Source organism: Protomyctophum bolini (genome assembly GCF_963924005.1).
Source record: "Protomyctophum bolini genome assembly, chromosome: 6".
Lineage (NCBI taxonomy): Eukaryota > Metazoa > Chordata > Actinopteri > Myctophiformes > Myctophidae > Protomyctophum > Protomyctophum bolini.
The window spans coordinates 48968881-48985900 of record NC_137867.1 but is presented as its reverse complement, the minus strand read 5'-3'; the positions used below and the strand labels follow the sequence as shown (position 1 = coordinate 48985900).

At 39.9% G+C, this 17020-nt stretch overlaps 1 protein-coding gene and 1 long non-coding RNA gene across 6 annotated transcripts in view; one reads left to right on the top strand and one right to left on the bottom strand.

Moving 5' to 3' along the window:
- Window positions 1-7232, top strand: part of srek1 (splicing regulatory glutamine/lysine-rich protein 1) — a 49966-nt gene extending 42734 nt beyond the window's left edge. For all 5 annotated transcript variants that reach the window (XM_080766255.1, XM_080766258.1, XM_080766257.1 and 2 more), the window contains 2 exons: window positions 6223-6311; window positions 7173-7232. In XM_080766255.1, the coding sequence (XP_080622381.1) occupies window positions 6223-6311; window positions 7173-7230 (147 nt within the window). In that variant the 3' untranslated portion in view covers window positions 7231-7232. The remainder of the gene's footprint in view (window positions 1-6222; window positions 6312-7172) is intronic.
- Window positions 7233-9009: 1777 nt separating this feature from the next.
- LOC308316635 lies at window positions 9010-12279 on the bottom strand. Its single transcript, XR_013964184.1, has 2 exons — window positions 9539-12279; window positions 9010-9496 (listed from the first exon to the last, which is right to left on the bottom strand). It is a non-coding gene; the product is annotated as an uncharacterized lncRNA (long non-coding RNA).
- Window positions 12280-17020: the final 4741 nt, after the last annotated feature.

The window sequence follows — 17020 nt, the reverse complement described above, 5'->3', positions numbered from 1 at the left end:
ATTAACGAGACTAAACCCTCCAAGGTACAATAAACACTCTGTATTAACAAGACTAAACCCTCCAAGGTACAATAAACACTCTGTATTAACAAGACTAAACCCTCCAAGGTACAATAAACACTCTGTATTAACGAGACTAAACCCTCCAAGGTACAATAAACACTCTGTATTAACAAGACTAAACCCTCCAAGGTACAATAAACACTCTGTATTAACAAGACTAAACCCTCCAAGGTACAATAAACACTCTGTATTAACAAGACTAAACCCTCCAAGGTACAATAAACACTCTGTATTAACGAGACTAAACCCTCCAAGGTACAATAAACACTCTGTATTAACGAGACTAAACCCTCCAAGGTACAATAAACACTCTGTATTAACAAGACTAAACCCTCCAAGGTACAATAAACACTCTGTATTAACAAGACTAAACCCTCCAAGGTACAATAAACACTCTGTATTAACAAGACTAAACACTCTGTATTAACGAGACTAAACCCTCCAAGGTACAATAAACACTCTGTATTAACGAGACTAAACCCTCCAAGGTACAATAAACACTCTGTATTAACAAGACTAAACCCTCCAAGGTACAATAAACACTCTGTATTAACAAGACTAAACCCTCCAAGGTACAATAAACACTCTGTATTAACAAGACTAAACCCTCCAAGGTACAATAAACACTCTGTATTAACAAGACTAAACCCACCAAGGTACAATAAACACTCTGTATTAACGAGACTAAACCCTCCAAGGTACAATAAACACTCTGTATTAATGAGACTAAACCCTCCAAGGTACAATAAACACTCTGTATTAACGAGACTAAACCCTCCAAGGTACAATAAACACTCTGTATTAACGAGACTAAACCCTCCAAGGTACAATAAAAACTCTGTATTAATGAGACTAAACCCTCCAAGGTACAATAAACACTCTGTATTAACGAGACTAAACCCTCCAAGGTACAATAAACACTCTGTATTAACAAGACTAAACCCTCCAAGGTACAATAAACACTCTGTATTAACGAGACTAAACCCTCCAAGGTACAATAAACACTCTGTATTAACGAGACTAAACCCTCCAAGGTACAATAAACACTCTGTATTAACGAGACTAAACCCTCCAAGGTACAATAAACACTCTGTATTAACGAGACTAAACCCTCCAAGGTACAATAAACACTCTGTATTAACAAGACTAAACCCTCCAAGGTACAATAAACACTCTGTATTAACAAGACTAAACCCTCCAAGGTACAATAAACACTCTGTATTAACGAGACTAAACCCTCCAAGGTACAATAAACACTCTGTATTAACAAGACTAAACCCTCCAAGGTACAATAAACACTCTGTATTAACAAGACTAAACCCTCCAAGGTACAATAAACACTCTGTATTAACAAGACTAAACCCTCCAAGGTACAATAAACACTCTGTATTAACAAGACTAAACCCTCCAAGGTACAATAAACACTCTGTATTAACGAGACTAAACCCTCCAAGGTACAATAAACACTCTGTATTAACGAGACTAAACCCTCCAAGGTACAATAAACACTCTGTATTAACGAGACTAAACCCTCCAAGGTACAATAAACACTCTGTATTAACAAGACTAAACCCTCCAAGGTACAATAAACACTCTGTATTAACAAGACTAAACCCACCAAGGTACAATAAACACTCTGTATTAACGAGACTAAACCCTCCAAGGTACAATAAACACTCTGTATTAACGAGACTAAACCCTCCAAGGTACAATAAACACTCTGTATTAACGAGACTAAACCCTCCAAGGTACAATAAACACTCTGTATTAACAAGACTAAACCCTCCAAGGTACAATAAACACTCTGTATTAACAAGACTAAACCCTCCAAGGTACAATAAACACTCTGTATTAACGAGACTAAACCCTCCAAGGTACAATAAACACTCTGTATTAACAAGACTAAACCCTCCAAGGTACAATAAACACTCTGTATTAACAAGACTAAACCCTCCAAGGTACAATAAACACTCTGTATTAACAAGACTAAACCCTCCAAGGTACAATAAACACTCTGTATTAACAAGACTAAACCCACCAAGGTACAATAAACACTCTGTATTAATGAGACTAAACCCTCCAAGGTACAATAAACACTCTGTATTAACGAGACTAAACCCTCCAAGGTACAATAAACACTCTGTATTAACGAGACTAAACCCTCCAAGGTACAATAAACACTCTGTATTAACAAGACTAAACCCTCCAAGGTACAATAAACACTCTGTATTAACAAGACTAAACCCTCCAAGGTACAATAAACACTCTGTATTAACGAGACTAAACCCTCCAAGGTACAATAAACACTCTGTATTAACAAGACTAAACCCTCCAAGGTACAATAAACACTCTGTATTAACAAGACTAAACCCTCCAAGGTACAATAAACACTCTGTATTAACAAGACTAAACCCTCCAAGGTACAATAAACACTCTGTATTAACGAGACTAAACCCTCCAAGGTACAATAAACACTCTGTATTAACGAGACTAAACCCTCCAAGGTACAATAAACACTCTGTATTAACAAGACTAAACCCTCCAAGGTACAATAAACACTCTGTATTAACGAGACTAAACCCTCCAAGGTACAATAAACACTCTGTATTAACAAGACTAAACCCTCCAAGGTACAATAAACACTCTGTATTAACAAGACTAAACCCACCAAGGTACAATAAACACTCTGTATTAACAAGACTAAACCCTCCAAGGTACAATAAACACTCTGTATTAACGAGACTAAACCCTCCAAGGTACAATAAACACTCTGTATTAACAAGACTAAACCCTCCAAGGTACAATAAACACTCTGTATTAACAAGACTAAACCCTCCAAGGTACAATAAACACTCTGTATTAACGAGACTAAACCCTCCAAGGTACAATAAACACTCTGTATTAACAAGACTAAACCCTCCAAGGTACAATAAACACTCTGTATTAACGAGACTAAACCCTCCAAGGTACAATAAACACTCTGTATTAACGAGACTAAACCCTCCAAGGTACAATAAACACTCTGTATTAACGAGACTAAACCCTCCAAGGTACAATAAACACTCTGTATTAATGAGACTAAACCCTCCAAGGTACAATAAACACTCTGTATTAACGAGACTAAACCCTCCAAGGTACAATAAACACTCTGTATTAACAAGACTAAACCCTCCAAGGTACAATAAACACTCTGTATTAACGAGACTAAACCCTCCAAGGTACAATAAACACTCTGTATTAACGAGACTAAACCCTCCAAGGTACAATAAACACTCTGTATTAATGAGACTAAACCCTCCAAGGTACAATAAACACTCTGTATTAATGAGACTAAACCCTCCAAGGTACAATAAACACTCTGTATTAATGAGACTAAACCCTCCAAGGTACAATAAACACTCTGTATTAACAAGACTAAACCCTCCAAGGTACAATAAACACTCTGTATTAATGAGACTAAACCCTCCAAGGTACAATAAACACTCTGTATTAATGAGACTAAACCCTCCAAGGTACAATAAACACTCTGTATTAATGAGACTAAACCCTCCAAGGTACAATAAACACTCTGTATTAATGAGACTAAACCCTCCAAGGTACAATAAACACTCTGTATTAACAAGACTAAACCCTCCAAGGTACAATAAACACTCTGTATTAACGAGACTAAACCCTCCAAGGTACAATAAACACTCTGTATTAACAAGACTAAACCCTCCAAGGTACAATAAACACTCTGTATTAACAAGACTAAACCCACCAAGCTACAATAAACACTCTGTATTAATGAGACTAAACCCTCCAAGGTACAATGAACACTCTGTATTAACGAGACTAAACCCTCCAAGGTACAATAAACACTCTGTATTAACAAGACTAAACCCTCCAAGGTACAATAAACACTCTGTATTAACAAGACTAAACCCTCCAAGGTACAATAAACACTCTGTATTAACAAGACTAAACCCTCCAAGGTACAATAAACACTCTGTATTAACAAGACTAAACCCTCCAAGGTACAATAAACACTCTGTATTAACGAGACTAAACCCTCCAAGGTACAATAAACACTCTGTATTAACAAGACTAAACCCTCCAAGGTACAATAAACACTCTGTATTAATGAGACTAAACCCTCCAAGGTACAATAAACACTCTGTATTAACGAGACTAAACCCTCCAAGGTACAATAAACACTCTGTATTAACGAGACTAAACCCTCCAAGGTACAATAAACACTCTGTATTAATGAGACTAAACCCTCCAAGGTACAATAAACACTCTGTATTAACGAGACTAAACCCTCCAAGGTACAATAAACACTCTGTATTAACAAGACTAAACCCTCCAAGGTACAATAAACACTCTGTATTAACGAGACTAAACCCTCCAAGGTACAATAAACACTCTGTATTAACGAGACTAAACCCTCCAAGGTACAATAAACACTCTGTATTAACAAGACTAAACCCTCCAAGGTACAATAAACACTCTGTATTAACAAGACTAAACCCACCAAGGTACAATAAACACTCTGTATTAACAAGACTAAACCCTCCAAGGTACAATAAACACTCTGTATTAACGAGACTAAACCCTCCAAGGTACAATAAACACTCTGTATTAACAAGACTAAACCCTCCAAGGTACAATAAACACTCTGTATTAACAAGACTAAACCCTCCAAGGTACAATAAACACTCTGTATTAACAAGACTAAACCCACCAAGGTACAATAAACACTCTGTATTAACAAGACTAAACCCTCCAAGGTACAATAAACACTCTGTATTAACAAGACTAAACCCTCCAAGGTACAATAAACACTCTGTATTAACAAGACTAAACCCACCAAGGTACAATAAACACTCTGTATTAACAAGACTAAACCCTCCAAGGTACAATAAACACTCTGTATTAATGAGACTAAACCCTCCAAGGTACAATAAACACTCTATATTAACAAGACTAAACCCTCCAAGGTACAATAAACACTCTGTATTAATGAGACTAAACCCTCCAAGGTACAATAAACACTCTGTATTAACAAGACTAAACCCTCCAAGGTACAATAAACACTCTGTATTAACAAGACTAAACCCTCCAAGGTACAATAAACACTCTGTATTAACGAGACTAAACCCTCCAAGGTACAATAAACACTCTGTATTAACAAGACTAAACCCTCCAAGGTACAATAAACACTCTGTATTAACAAGACTAAACCCTCCAAGGTACAATAAACACTCTGTATTAACGAGACTAAACCCTCCAAGGTACAATAAACACTCTGTATTAACAAGACTAAACCCTCCAAGGTACAATAAACACTCTGTATTAACAAGACTAAACCCTCCAAGGTACAATAAACACTCTGTATTAACGAGACTAAACCCTCCAAGGTACAATAAACACTCTGTATTAACGAGACTAAACCCTCCAAGGTACAATAAACACTCTGTATTAACAAGACTAAACCCTCCAAGGTACAATAAACACTCTGTATTAACAAGACTAAACCCTCCAAGGTACAATAAACACTCTGTATTAACAAGACTAAACCCTCCAAGGTACAATAAACACTCTGTATTAACAAGACTAAACCCTCCAAGGTACAATAAACACTCTGTATTAACAAGACTAAACCCTCCAAGGTACAATAAACACTCTGTATTAACAAGACTAAACCCTCCAAGGTACAATAAACACTCTGTATTAACAAGACTAAACCCTCCAAGGTACAATAAACACTCTGTATTAACAAGACTAAACCCTCCAAGGTACAATAAACACTCTGTATTAACGAGACTAAACCCTCCAAGGTACAATAAACACTCTGTATTAACAAGACTAAACCCACCAATGAGACCCTGCAGATCATGTCTGTCTGTCCCGCTGTTACACCACCCGCCCACCACCAGAGGGCGCAGCTGTATCACACACACAAAATAAACATGCACGCAAAATAAAAATGAAAAAAGGTCTGTGTGTGTGTGTGTGTGTGTGTCAGACTGCCACAACAGCTGCGTTCGCTTCCCGTGTTAACGCGTCTTACTGGTAGTAAGTGCTCACTGCGTTCGCAATCACTGCGTTCGCAAACAGTGAAAGCCCCTCAGTGACATCATGATGACATCATGGCTCCTCCTTCATGTCCTCCAGGTGGAACGGCACTACGAGAGTGACCGGGAAGACTCGGCCACGCCCAGTGACGATGTGACATCATCACCGTGCGCCCAGCACAACGGCAGGTACGTGACATCATCGGTGAGCTCGTAGATTTCTGACCTGAGATCAGATTCATACGAGGTTTCCACTGCAGGACACACACTGTGTCTGATGAACCCATTCTGACCTGAGATCAGATTCTAAAAAATGTCAGTCGTTCTTCGACTTTTCAAAAATAGCAGACCTACAAGCTCGTAGCGCGCCACTCGGTGGCGCGCCATGAGCTTGTAGATCTGCTGTTTTTCAATAGCTAAAGCATAACATGACGCTAACACCAAAAATGGGTTCCCGTTCAGAATGGTTTAAGCAATAACCCACGAGAGAGGTCTCAGGTTAGCGGGTTGATGCGCAGCGGAGGGTCTTCTAACCTCCCAGACAGTGTAAAATACCCGGTAAGCTGACGGGCCTCCAGTGGCTTATTGCTTTTCTAAAACGGTTACAAACATAATAGCAATATTAACCTCATAAAACTATTGAATTCACGCTTTGCGCCACCAGAGCGAGCGAGCCAGAGCCACAACACTTCCTTGTTGTGCTCGGCAAGTAGCCTATGTGACGGGAGAATAGCGCTTGGTCTCTTTACGGGGCTGCCTGGAGCCACACGTTCACAGTCCTATGAGCCGGGCGTTGCTTATAGACGCCCGCACGGCATTGGGTTTGTAAAGCAATCAAGCGCTCCCCTTCCCCCGGCTCAGCTACAAGGCTGCAGAATGATACAAAGTGACTGAAGGAGTGGGTTATCGGTGGAATTAAATTTACACCGGTCACGTGACGGCAAACCAGCCAATCAGAGAGAATGAAGTATTGGGGGGGGGGAGGTACTACCCGTTTTAGAAAGTGATATTATTATTAATGTTTTACTTCTCCCTGTATTCCTTCCACAGGTACAAGACGCTCACGGAGGAGGACGAAGAGGCTCTGCGTACCCAAAAAAACAAGTAAAAGTGTTCAAATTAGCTTCTGTTTTCCCTACCATTATTTACACAAACACACACGTTCACTTCTACCTGGGCCTCAGTAAGACAGTGGTTCTCAAATCTTTAACTTCAAGGACCCCCCCCCCCCCCCCCCCACCCATAACTGGGTTATGGGTGACCCATATTACTGACCCTGTAAGTAAGGGTCCAAGCCCCCTCCCTCCAGGCAGTGTTGTTTTCGTCGACTAAAACCAAGAAACCAAAAAAATGTTTCGTCGAGTACCTTTTTTTTTCCACTGGCGAAAAACTGAATAAGAGCTAAAATGAAAACTAAGCTGTGATGACTAAAACTAAGACTAAAATATATTGCACAATTGTCGTGAACAGATTAAAAATTATAGAGTAAAATGTTAGGAAGGGGACTTAGTGGACAAGAGATCCTTTTACACTCGGTTGTAAAGTGGAGAAAAAAAAACTGTCATTACGACCGGCATCAAGGCCCCCGCCCCAAATAAATTTTAGTCGACTAAATCAACTGTAGATTTTTAGCCGACTAAAATCTTATGATATTCAACTCGACTAAAACTAAGACTAGAACATTCCCGGGTGACTAAAATGTGACTGATACTAAATGGAAGCTATTCAAGAAGACTACGACTGAAAAACTAAAATCTAAATTTCCTGCCAAAAACAGGGACCCCGCCTCCAGGGACCCCCCCAAGAGGGTCCCGGATTGAACCCCCCACTTTAACCCATTCTGACCTGAGATCAGATTCTAACGCACCGAAGAACGGTGGTTCCTCCAACGCATTTCGACCTGAGATCAGATTCTAAAAATGTCTTCTAATCCTGACAGTTTAAAAAAATATATATTAATATTCTTGTACAGCATTGTTGTTTTTGTCAGTACATTTTTATTTTAGTTTTAGTCATTAGTCTTCTGAATGATTTTCATTTCGTTTTAGTCACATTTTTAGAGTCCAGTTTTTAGTCGACAAAATGTCATACGATTTCAGTCTACTGAATCTACAGTTGATTCAGTCGACAAAAATGTGCTTTGGCAGTCGTCGTAATGGCAGATTTTTTGCATGCTGAAAATAGCCGATCTACATTAAGCTCACACGTGAGCTTGTAGATCTGCTATTTTCAGCATGCAAACCTATAGAATAAAACTGGATCTCTTGTCCACTAAGTCCCTTCCAAACATTTTAGTCTAGTTTTTAATTTGTTGACGAAATTGTCAATATGTTTAGCCTTAGTTTTAGTCATCGTATATCCGTTGTTTTGTTTTAGTCTGTGAAAAAAGGTCTTAAGTTTTAGTCGAGGAAAACAACACAGCTGTACGGTATCTAATATCGTCTGTAAAAAGCAGAAGGTTTCCTCGTTAACTTCTTCTTTACAAACAAAACATTGAACAAAGACACAGAAAGTGGTGGCACATATTACAATATGATTTGTTAATGAATGAATATAAGGTTATTATGAATAATGACATTTACGTCTCGGAGAGGAAGAGTTGTATTTATCGGGGTTATTATTTAATATTCCCTGTGTTTCGTCACCATGGCTGTGAACCTATTTCATAAAAGAGAAAAGATGGAGAAAAAAAAAAGAAAAAAACGTCATTTATGAGCAGCTTATTATATAGAGGATGTCTTGAATTATTATAATATTTTTTTTGTCATAATTAGAATATGGAAAATGTGTGTATTTTAAATGGTATGTTTTTGTGGTAATAATATTATATTTTTTTTTGGGGGGTGGGGGGGGGGGGGGGGGGGGGGGGGGGGGGGGGGGTGGGGGGGGGGGGGGGGGCTGGCATCTCACTCTTAAGCCATTTTACGCCTGAGAAAAGATTCCACAAAATGTCTTAAGAAAAACGTAATGTATCTGTCAGTGGTTCTGTCAGTGGTTTCTGTCAGTGGTTCACAAGGTTTTCATGTCAAGGGACCCCCAAAAAATGATCTGTAATTGGCCGCCGACCCCCTCTGAAAATGTTGTTCCAGGGACCCCCAACCCCGCGCCCCCCACCCCCAGAAGCAAAGAATTGAGTTAAAAACGTTGGCTCTGAAAGAATATATATATTCAAATATTCGCGCCACATTTTCACGATTTTCCAAAAAATAGCTGACCTACAACAAGCTCATAGCGCAGGCACTGAGTGCCGCGCTATGAGCTTGTAGATCTGCTATTTTTCAGCAGCTAAAGCATAACATCATTCTTAAAACACCAAAAGGGGTTCCCGCCCCCAGAATGGGTTAAGCACGGGCCTTTAAGTGTAAACTACGGGCCTTTAAGTGTAAACTACGGGCCTTTAAGTGTAAACTACGGGCCTTTTAAGTGTAAAATGAGTAAATTGTGGTGCATATTTTGGGCCTCTTTTCCACCCATTTCACAAGGCTGTTCGTTGGACCGGGGGAGACTTGATCGCCCTTAACCCATTCTGACCTGAGATCAGATTCTATAAATGTTCTTCTACATCCTGACAGTTTTCCATTCTGACCTGAGATCAGATTCTATAAATGTTCTTCTACATCCTGACAGTTTTCCATTCTGACCTGAGATCAGATTCTATAAATGTTCTCCTACATCCTGACAGTTTTCCATTCTGACCTGAGATCAGATTCTATAAATGTTCTTCTACATCCTGACAGTTTTCCATTCTGACCTGAGATCAGATTCTATAAATGTTCTTCTACATCCCCACAGTTTTCTGGAAAAAGCTATGTTTCTCTATGTCAGTCGACCTATTTTTCAATAGCTAAATCATAACATAACGCTAAACACCAAAAGTGGTTCCCGCCCCTAGAATGGGTTAATTAATGAACCTTTACACACAACAAAGATTTAACCCAGAATGGGTTAATTAATGAACCTTTACACACAACAAAGATTTAACCCAGAATGGGTTAATTAATGAACCTTTACACACAACAAAGATTTTAAAATGGTTCAAAAGACAATCTACATCAAGACCATTGTGAGGTAGTATTTGAACTATTTTAACCCATTTAGGCCTGAAAAAAAAGTCTTCTGAAAGAATATATATATATATATATTCAAAGATTTGTGCCGCATTTTCACAATTTTTCGAAAAAATAGCAGACCTACAAAGCTTGTAGATCTGCTATTTTTTCAATAGCTAAAGTATAATATAATGCTTAGTTAAAACGCCAAAAGGGGTTATCGTCCAGAATGGGTTAAAAGGTTTTTTTGTTTTAAATAGTAAAAAAAAAAGGCAAATTAGTTTAGGGATAAGGGTGTTAAGGTGCAAGATATAGTCCCATGGATACGTCAAAATGTGCTTCATGCACACACACACACACACACACACACACACACGCACACACACAGTATTTCTACAGGGGTATAAAGAAAGATAATATGTTCAAATTCCGGTTGGTCAGTAAATGTGTTGATAATTAAAAACGGCTTATCGTGGTGGTTTTAAGTCTTGCTTCTAAAACGAGGTTCACACAAATTTGGTTCTAAAAAATGTTTGTTTTGTTGTCCTAAAGCCCTAAATACAATAGTTGACGGTTCGAGAGATCAGAGAACAACTAAATAAACACTCGAAGCACGATTGTACCACATGTGTGTGTAACTTGAAGAATTATTACTTGGGCTCTAGCAGTGATTCTCAACCTGTTTTAACCCATTCTGACCTGAGATCAGATTCATACGAGGTTTCCACTGGACACACACTGGTCTGATTAACCCATTCTGACCTGAGATCAGATTCTAAAAATGTCAGTCGTTCTTCGAATTTTTCAAAAATAGCAGACCTACAAGCTCGTATCGCGCCACTCGGTGGCGCGATATGAGCTTGTAGATCTGCTATTTTTCAATAGGTAAAGCATAACATGATGCTAACACCAAAATGGGTGCCCGGTCAGAATGGGTTAATTTCAAGGACCCTCAGTTTGACATGCATTAGTTCTACAGACCCCCCCCCATTTAATGGCATTTATATCTCTGGGACCCCCAATTTATATTGTAATAAAATCAATGTTATAATTTAACTCTGAGAGCGTTTACAGGTCCATTTGGTTCCATCTGTACACTCTCAGAGTTACAGACCCATAAGGGTCCATTCGGTTCCAAAACTATCATTTAGCTGGGTGGGGACCCCCTGGAAGTCCCTCAAGGACCCCTGGGGGTCCCCGGACCCCAGTATCTTCTCCTGTCAAAAGGCATACAGAGAGTATTGTTGTGTGAGTTTATTTTCAGTGAAATAACAGACTGAATACTTACTGAATGTTTTGTTAATTATTATGTTTTTTTTTTTAGTTTTCTCTCTTTAAAAAAAAATGCATGTTATATTTTGTCTTGCTGAAGTCTTTGGTGGAAACGACAGTCCATAGCTGTGTGTTATGTGGCAAATATATACATATATGTATATATATATATATATATATATATATATATATATATATATATATATATATATATATATGATAGATAAACAACCCTCTGGTATCAGTAATTGAAATCCCCCCCAAAACAGTATTGTAGTTTTGTTAAAAGTTGGAATATATTTCAGTATCTCTAGTTTTGCTTACAGATTTTAGAATGAGCGGGAAAATAAAGTTTTATCGCTTACTTCTCTCAGCCAAAATTCAATTTTCTATGGCCTTTCTTCGAGGTTGCGTATAATTGGCAAAGCTATGAGTTTAAAGGTGTGATGCTGTAAAAACCTATAATGCAGTGTCTCGTAATGTTGTTTTTGGGTAAAAGCAACAGAAAAACAAACAAAAAAGGCATTTTCAACCTCAAGTATAACTGTAATCTTTAATAATAAATGTAAAGAATTTTATTTTTTATATCCATATTATACATGATATTGTAGAATTCTATGTTTGGCTTCAGTGCTTTCTGGGGTTGGTGGCGTTTTGCGATAAAGATGACACTGTAAAAGGTTTGTTAATATTAGTGATTATTGTTTTGTTTTGGAATGTGTAAGGGTGGGTGGGACCGCCGACACATTCATACCTTTTGACAAAAAAAACATGTTATCTCTGCATTCGTAACGTTTCCCATAAACACAATTCACCCAAAATAAAAGAGAATTATGCTTCAGTTAATGCTTCTCTGGGTCTGTTCACTGTACATTCTGTTTACTGTACATCTGTTTACTGTACATAATGTGGTACCAAATGAAATGCAGCAGGAAGTTTGGAAGCACTCGTTTTTGTTAACGCGTCGCGCTGCTGCCTCCTGCATTATGTTGCAAATTCGAAGCGGGTGGAACGCAGGGCCGTTCAGTGACGTACGACGAGCGCTTCCAAACTCCAGCACTTAAAAGAATATTCACCTGCACAGAATGTCTCGACAGAAAGTATCTCATAACAACATGTCTACGGTGGATTTTTATGAAAAACAAGCTCGGCAGATTGAAAGAGGATAATTCAAGCTTGGACTACAGCTGCAATGTTGGTGAGTTTAACGTCGTTTAAGACGAGCAGATCGCAAACCAAACGGGATGAGTGGGGAGTCAATGGAGGGTATTGCAACTCTAGATTCATCCCGTTATAAAAAAAAATCTAGAGTTGCAAATTGCGGCTATAGCATAGCCTACATGGAACAGAGCCTGCATTGATTCATATTCATATTCATATATATATATATTCATATTCATATTCATATTCATATATATATATATTCATATCATTGGTAACAGCTGTGACGTAAACTTGTGTCTGGAGACCCAATCTCCCAACCTACCTGGAAATGGCATTGAAAATGTAATACAATATAAATATACACATAATTATTCCATTCCGCTAACTGTCTTAGGCCGTTATTATTTCTTTGTTCAATTACCCATAGTATTGCTGTTAAGCTATGGGTGGGTCCATTTGGTGTGAGTAGGCATTTAGCAGACGAGTAGTACTTTAATGTACTAGAAGAGGAGAGTAATACTTGAATAGGCCGCGCGATGATAATAATTAAGTGTTAATACTTCTATCGGAGTGATTTTGGGTTGATGTTTCCGACCTCCATCCTGAATGTGATTGATTATGTCGGGAGAATTGGATCTTTTCTTTTGATTTTCAAAAATAGCTAAAGCATAACATGATGCTAACACCCCAAAATGGATTCCCGTTCAGAATGGGTTAAGGCAGATAAGGTTAATGAAATAATGATTAACTAATACATTAGTTAAGTATTGGTTAAGCATTATTTCATCACAATTCATCATTCATTCATGATGACTTACTTCATCATGAATTAACTGTAGTTAGTTAATCGTGATTCATGGCGTTCATGATTTCATTTATAGATCAGGTTTTTTTCGCCCAAATCTATGCCCAGGACGAGTGCTCACAGACGGGTAGGTTTAATGGGCAGACTCGGTCTCTCTGGAGGTAATTCTTCTCAATTCTATGCCCACGAAGAGTGCTCAAAGGTGGGTATAGGGGTCTGTCCGGAGCTCTCCCTGGTGCTTTATGGATCATTTTTGGACTCACCCATTTTTTACCTCCAGAGAGACCGAGTCTGCCCACTAACCCTACCCGTCCGTGAGCGCTCATCCTGGGTATAGATTTGGGCAAAATAAACAACACAACGGAGCGGAATAACTCATGGAATGGAACAGTTTGCCCATAATAATAATAAGGTAAGAAAACAACCCAAACCTCTAAAAAAAAAAAAAAAGTGTTCTTACCCTTTAATTAAGGGGAGTCCTCGAAATCCATCTATCCTATACTATGTTTACGCTGCACTTCCCTACATTGACCAGCAGATGGCTCCATATGTTGTCTGAACTTCTGGGCAGTATCACAGCCAGGCATGTACACACACACACACACACACACACCCTCAAATATCATGGAAACTAGGCTACTTTCATAATAAACAGTCTGTGTGTGTGTGTGTGTGTGTGTGTTGCCAAGCACTGTACTGCAGTGGTTCCCAAAGTGGGGTCCGTGGACCCCCTGGGGTCCTTGAGGGAGTTCCAGGGGGTCCCCCAGCTATTGCACATTTACTCCACTACAATTATTCATAGATAGAGTTTTTATTAACCCATTCCGACCTGAGATCAGATTCATACGAGGTTTCCACGGGACACACACTGGTCTGATTAACCCATTCTGACCTGAGATCAGATTATAAAAAATGTCAGTCGTTCTTCGATTTTTCAAAAAATAGCAGACCTACAAGCTCGTATCGCGCCACTCGGTGGCGCGCTATGAGCTTGTAGATCTGCTATTTTTCAATAGCTAAAGCATAACATGATGCCAACACCAAAATGGGTGCCCGGTCAGAATGGGTTAAAGTGTCCTACATCATAACATGCCCCGGGCCAGCCCCGCACAGGCTTACAGGACACTCACACAATTGTACATACATATATTATAATATTGTAATACTGTAGTTACTTTGTAGATTACCATACTGTACATTCAGTAACCACCACTTCAACCCTATAGATAGATTACGGCCGTTTGAAAATAGCAGATATACAAAGCTCTGTCTGTCTGTCTGTCTGTCTGTCTGTCTGTCTGTCTGTCTGTCTGTCTTGCCTGCCTGCCTGTCTGTCTGTCTGCCTGCCTGCCTGCCCGCCTGCCTGTCTGTCTGTCTGTCTGTCCCTCTCTCACCCTGTGCCTGTTGTGTGTTAAACAAAAATGCCTCGCCCGCCCTGCTCAATCGCCCCTTGCCGGACAACTGCTCTACTCTGACTCAAACGGATTAATTATGTCTCTCTCTCTCTCTCTCTCTCTCTCTCTCTCTCTCTCTCAGGCCGGATGAAAGCTCTCTTGGACACCCACTCAATACGCATACCATTCAGCCCGGACACACAGGAAGTCCTCTGTACTGGAGAGAGAGAGGGAGAGAGACAGAGAGAGAGAGGGAGAGAGACACAGAGAGACAGGGAGAGAGACACAGAGAGAGAGAGAGACAGAGAGAGAGAGGCGCCCTGGAGGAAAGTAACTAAATACATTTACGTCAACTATAAGTATATGTACTTTATGTGTTTGTTGACATGTTTCTCGGGGCCGATAAGGAGACTGACACGCTGTATTCCTCCAGATTCCATGTTAAAAGCGTGTTTTCAGACAGTTTCTCCGTTTAAAACCCATTCTGACCTGAGATCAGATTCATACCAGGTTTCCACTGCAGGACACACACTGTCTGATTAACCCATTCTGACCCGAGATCAGATTCTAAAAAATGTCAGTCGCTCTTCGATTTTTCAAAAATAGCAGATCTACAAGCTCGTGGCGCACCACTCGGTGGCGCGCTACGAGCTTGTAGGTCTGCTATTTTTCAATAGCTAAAGCATAACATGATGCTATAACACCAAAACGGGTTCCCGTTCAGAATGGGTTAAAACCCGCCTGGATATTTCCAGTCAATGTGACCGTTTGGCTCAGTCTGTACTTGGCCGGCTCTTTCCTCACATATATATATAAAAAGCCGATCTACAAGCTCACTGCACCGCCTCACACATGCAGCGTGAGGCGGTGCAGTGAGCTTGTAGATCGGCTATTTTCAGCTACTGTTATAATTCTTCCGCCGTCACTCTGTCTGTCTGTCGGAGAGCTCTCTGTAAGAGTGTTTTGCCCTCGTGACCCGAGTCCGGATAAGCGGTTTAAGAGGGATGGACTATAGTTACCCCCTCGTCTCCAACAACCCTCTGTTGATTGATTGATTGATTGATTGATTGAAGACCCCCTGCTTCAATCAATCAATCACATCGACTCACTGGGCCTTGGAACGTCTCACTGGGCCTTGGAACGTCTCACTGGGCCTTGGAACGACTCACTGGGCCTTGGAACGACTCACTGGGCCTTGGAACGTCTCACTGGGCCTTGGAACGTCTCTCCCCCCCCCCCCCCCCCCCCCCCCCCCCCCCCCAGGAGGAAGTCACTAACGTAGCTCTGGAGGAGAGGGGGAAGTCTGGGAGCTCTCTGGTGGAGCTGTTCATGCCCCCTGCGACCCGACTACGGTTAAGCGGTTGAAGATGGATGGACATTCATCGTTCAAGTAACCTTGATGGATGTTGTCATTTGTATGTACAGTATAGAACGAAAGCACAAGTCAATAGATGATAATATAATAATAATAATTATTATTATTATAATAATAATATCTCGTCCACAATATTTTATACTTTGTCCGTTTGACAAATAGCAGCTCTACACGCTCGCAAAACTCTTCATTTTTTTCTTACTTTCTTTCTTTTTTTTTTACTTAACCCATTCTGACCGGGCACTCGTTTTGGTGTTAGCATCATGTTATGCTTTAGCTATTGAAAAATAGCAGATCTACAAGCTCATAGCGCGCCACCGAGTGGCGCGCTACGAGCTTGTAGGTCTGCTATTTTTGAAAAATCGACAGAACGACTGACATTTTTAGAATCTGATCTCAGGTCAGAATGGGTTAATCAGACCCAGTGTGCGTCCAGTGGAAACCTCGTATGAATCTGATCTCAGGTCAGAATGGGTTAAAAGTAAAATGTTAAATATAGCCTAACAACGGGCCTCTTACTTGTTTGTATATAGTGGAGTATTTTCATGTTATTATACTGATACTTTTTTACTCGTGTTAAAAAACGAACAGAGTACTTTTTTTCCTCACTTTGGAGGGGAGGGGAGGGGAGGGGGGTGGGGGGGGGCGACAGAGTACAGAGGGAGAATGTTGTGAGGGGAGGGGAGGGGGGGGAGAGGGAGAGGGGGGGCTACAAGAGAGAGAGGGGGGGCTAAATCCGAGTCATGTGAAGCTCATGAGCGCTAACTAACCTACAAACAAAAAAAAAAGACTTCCAAACTGGAATCTTTTATTCCTCCTAATTTAACTTTATTTACCTC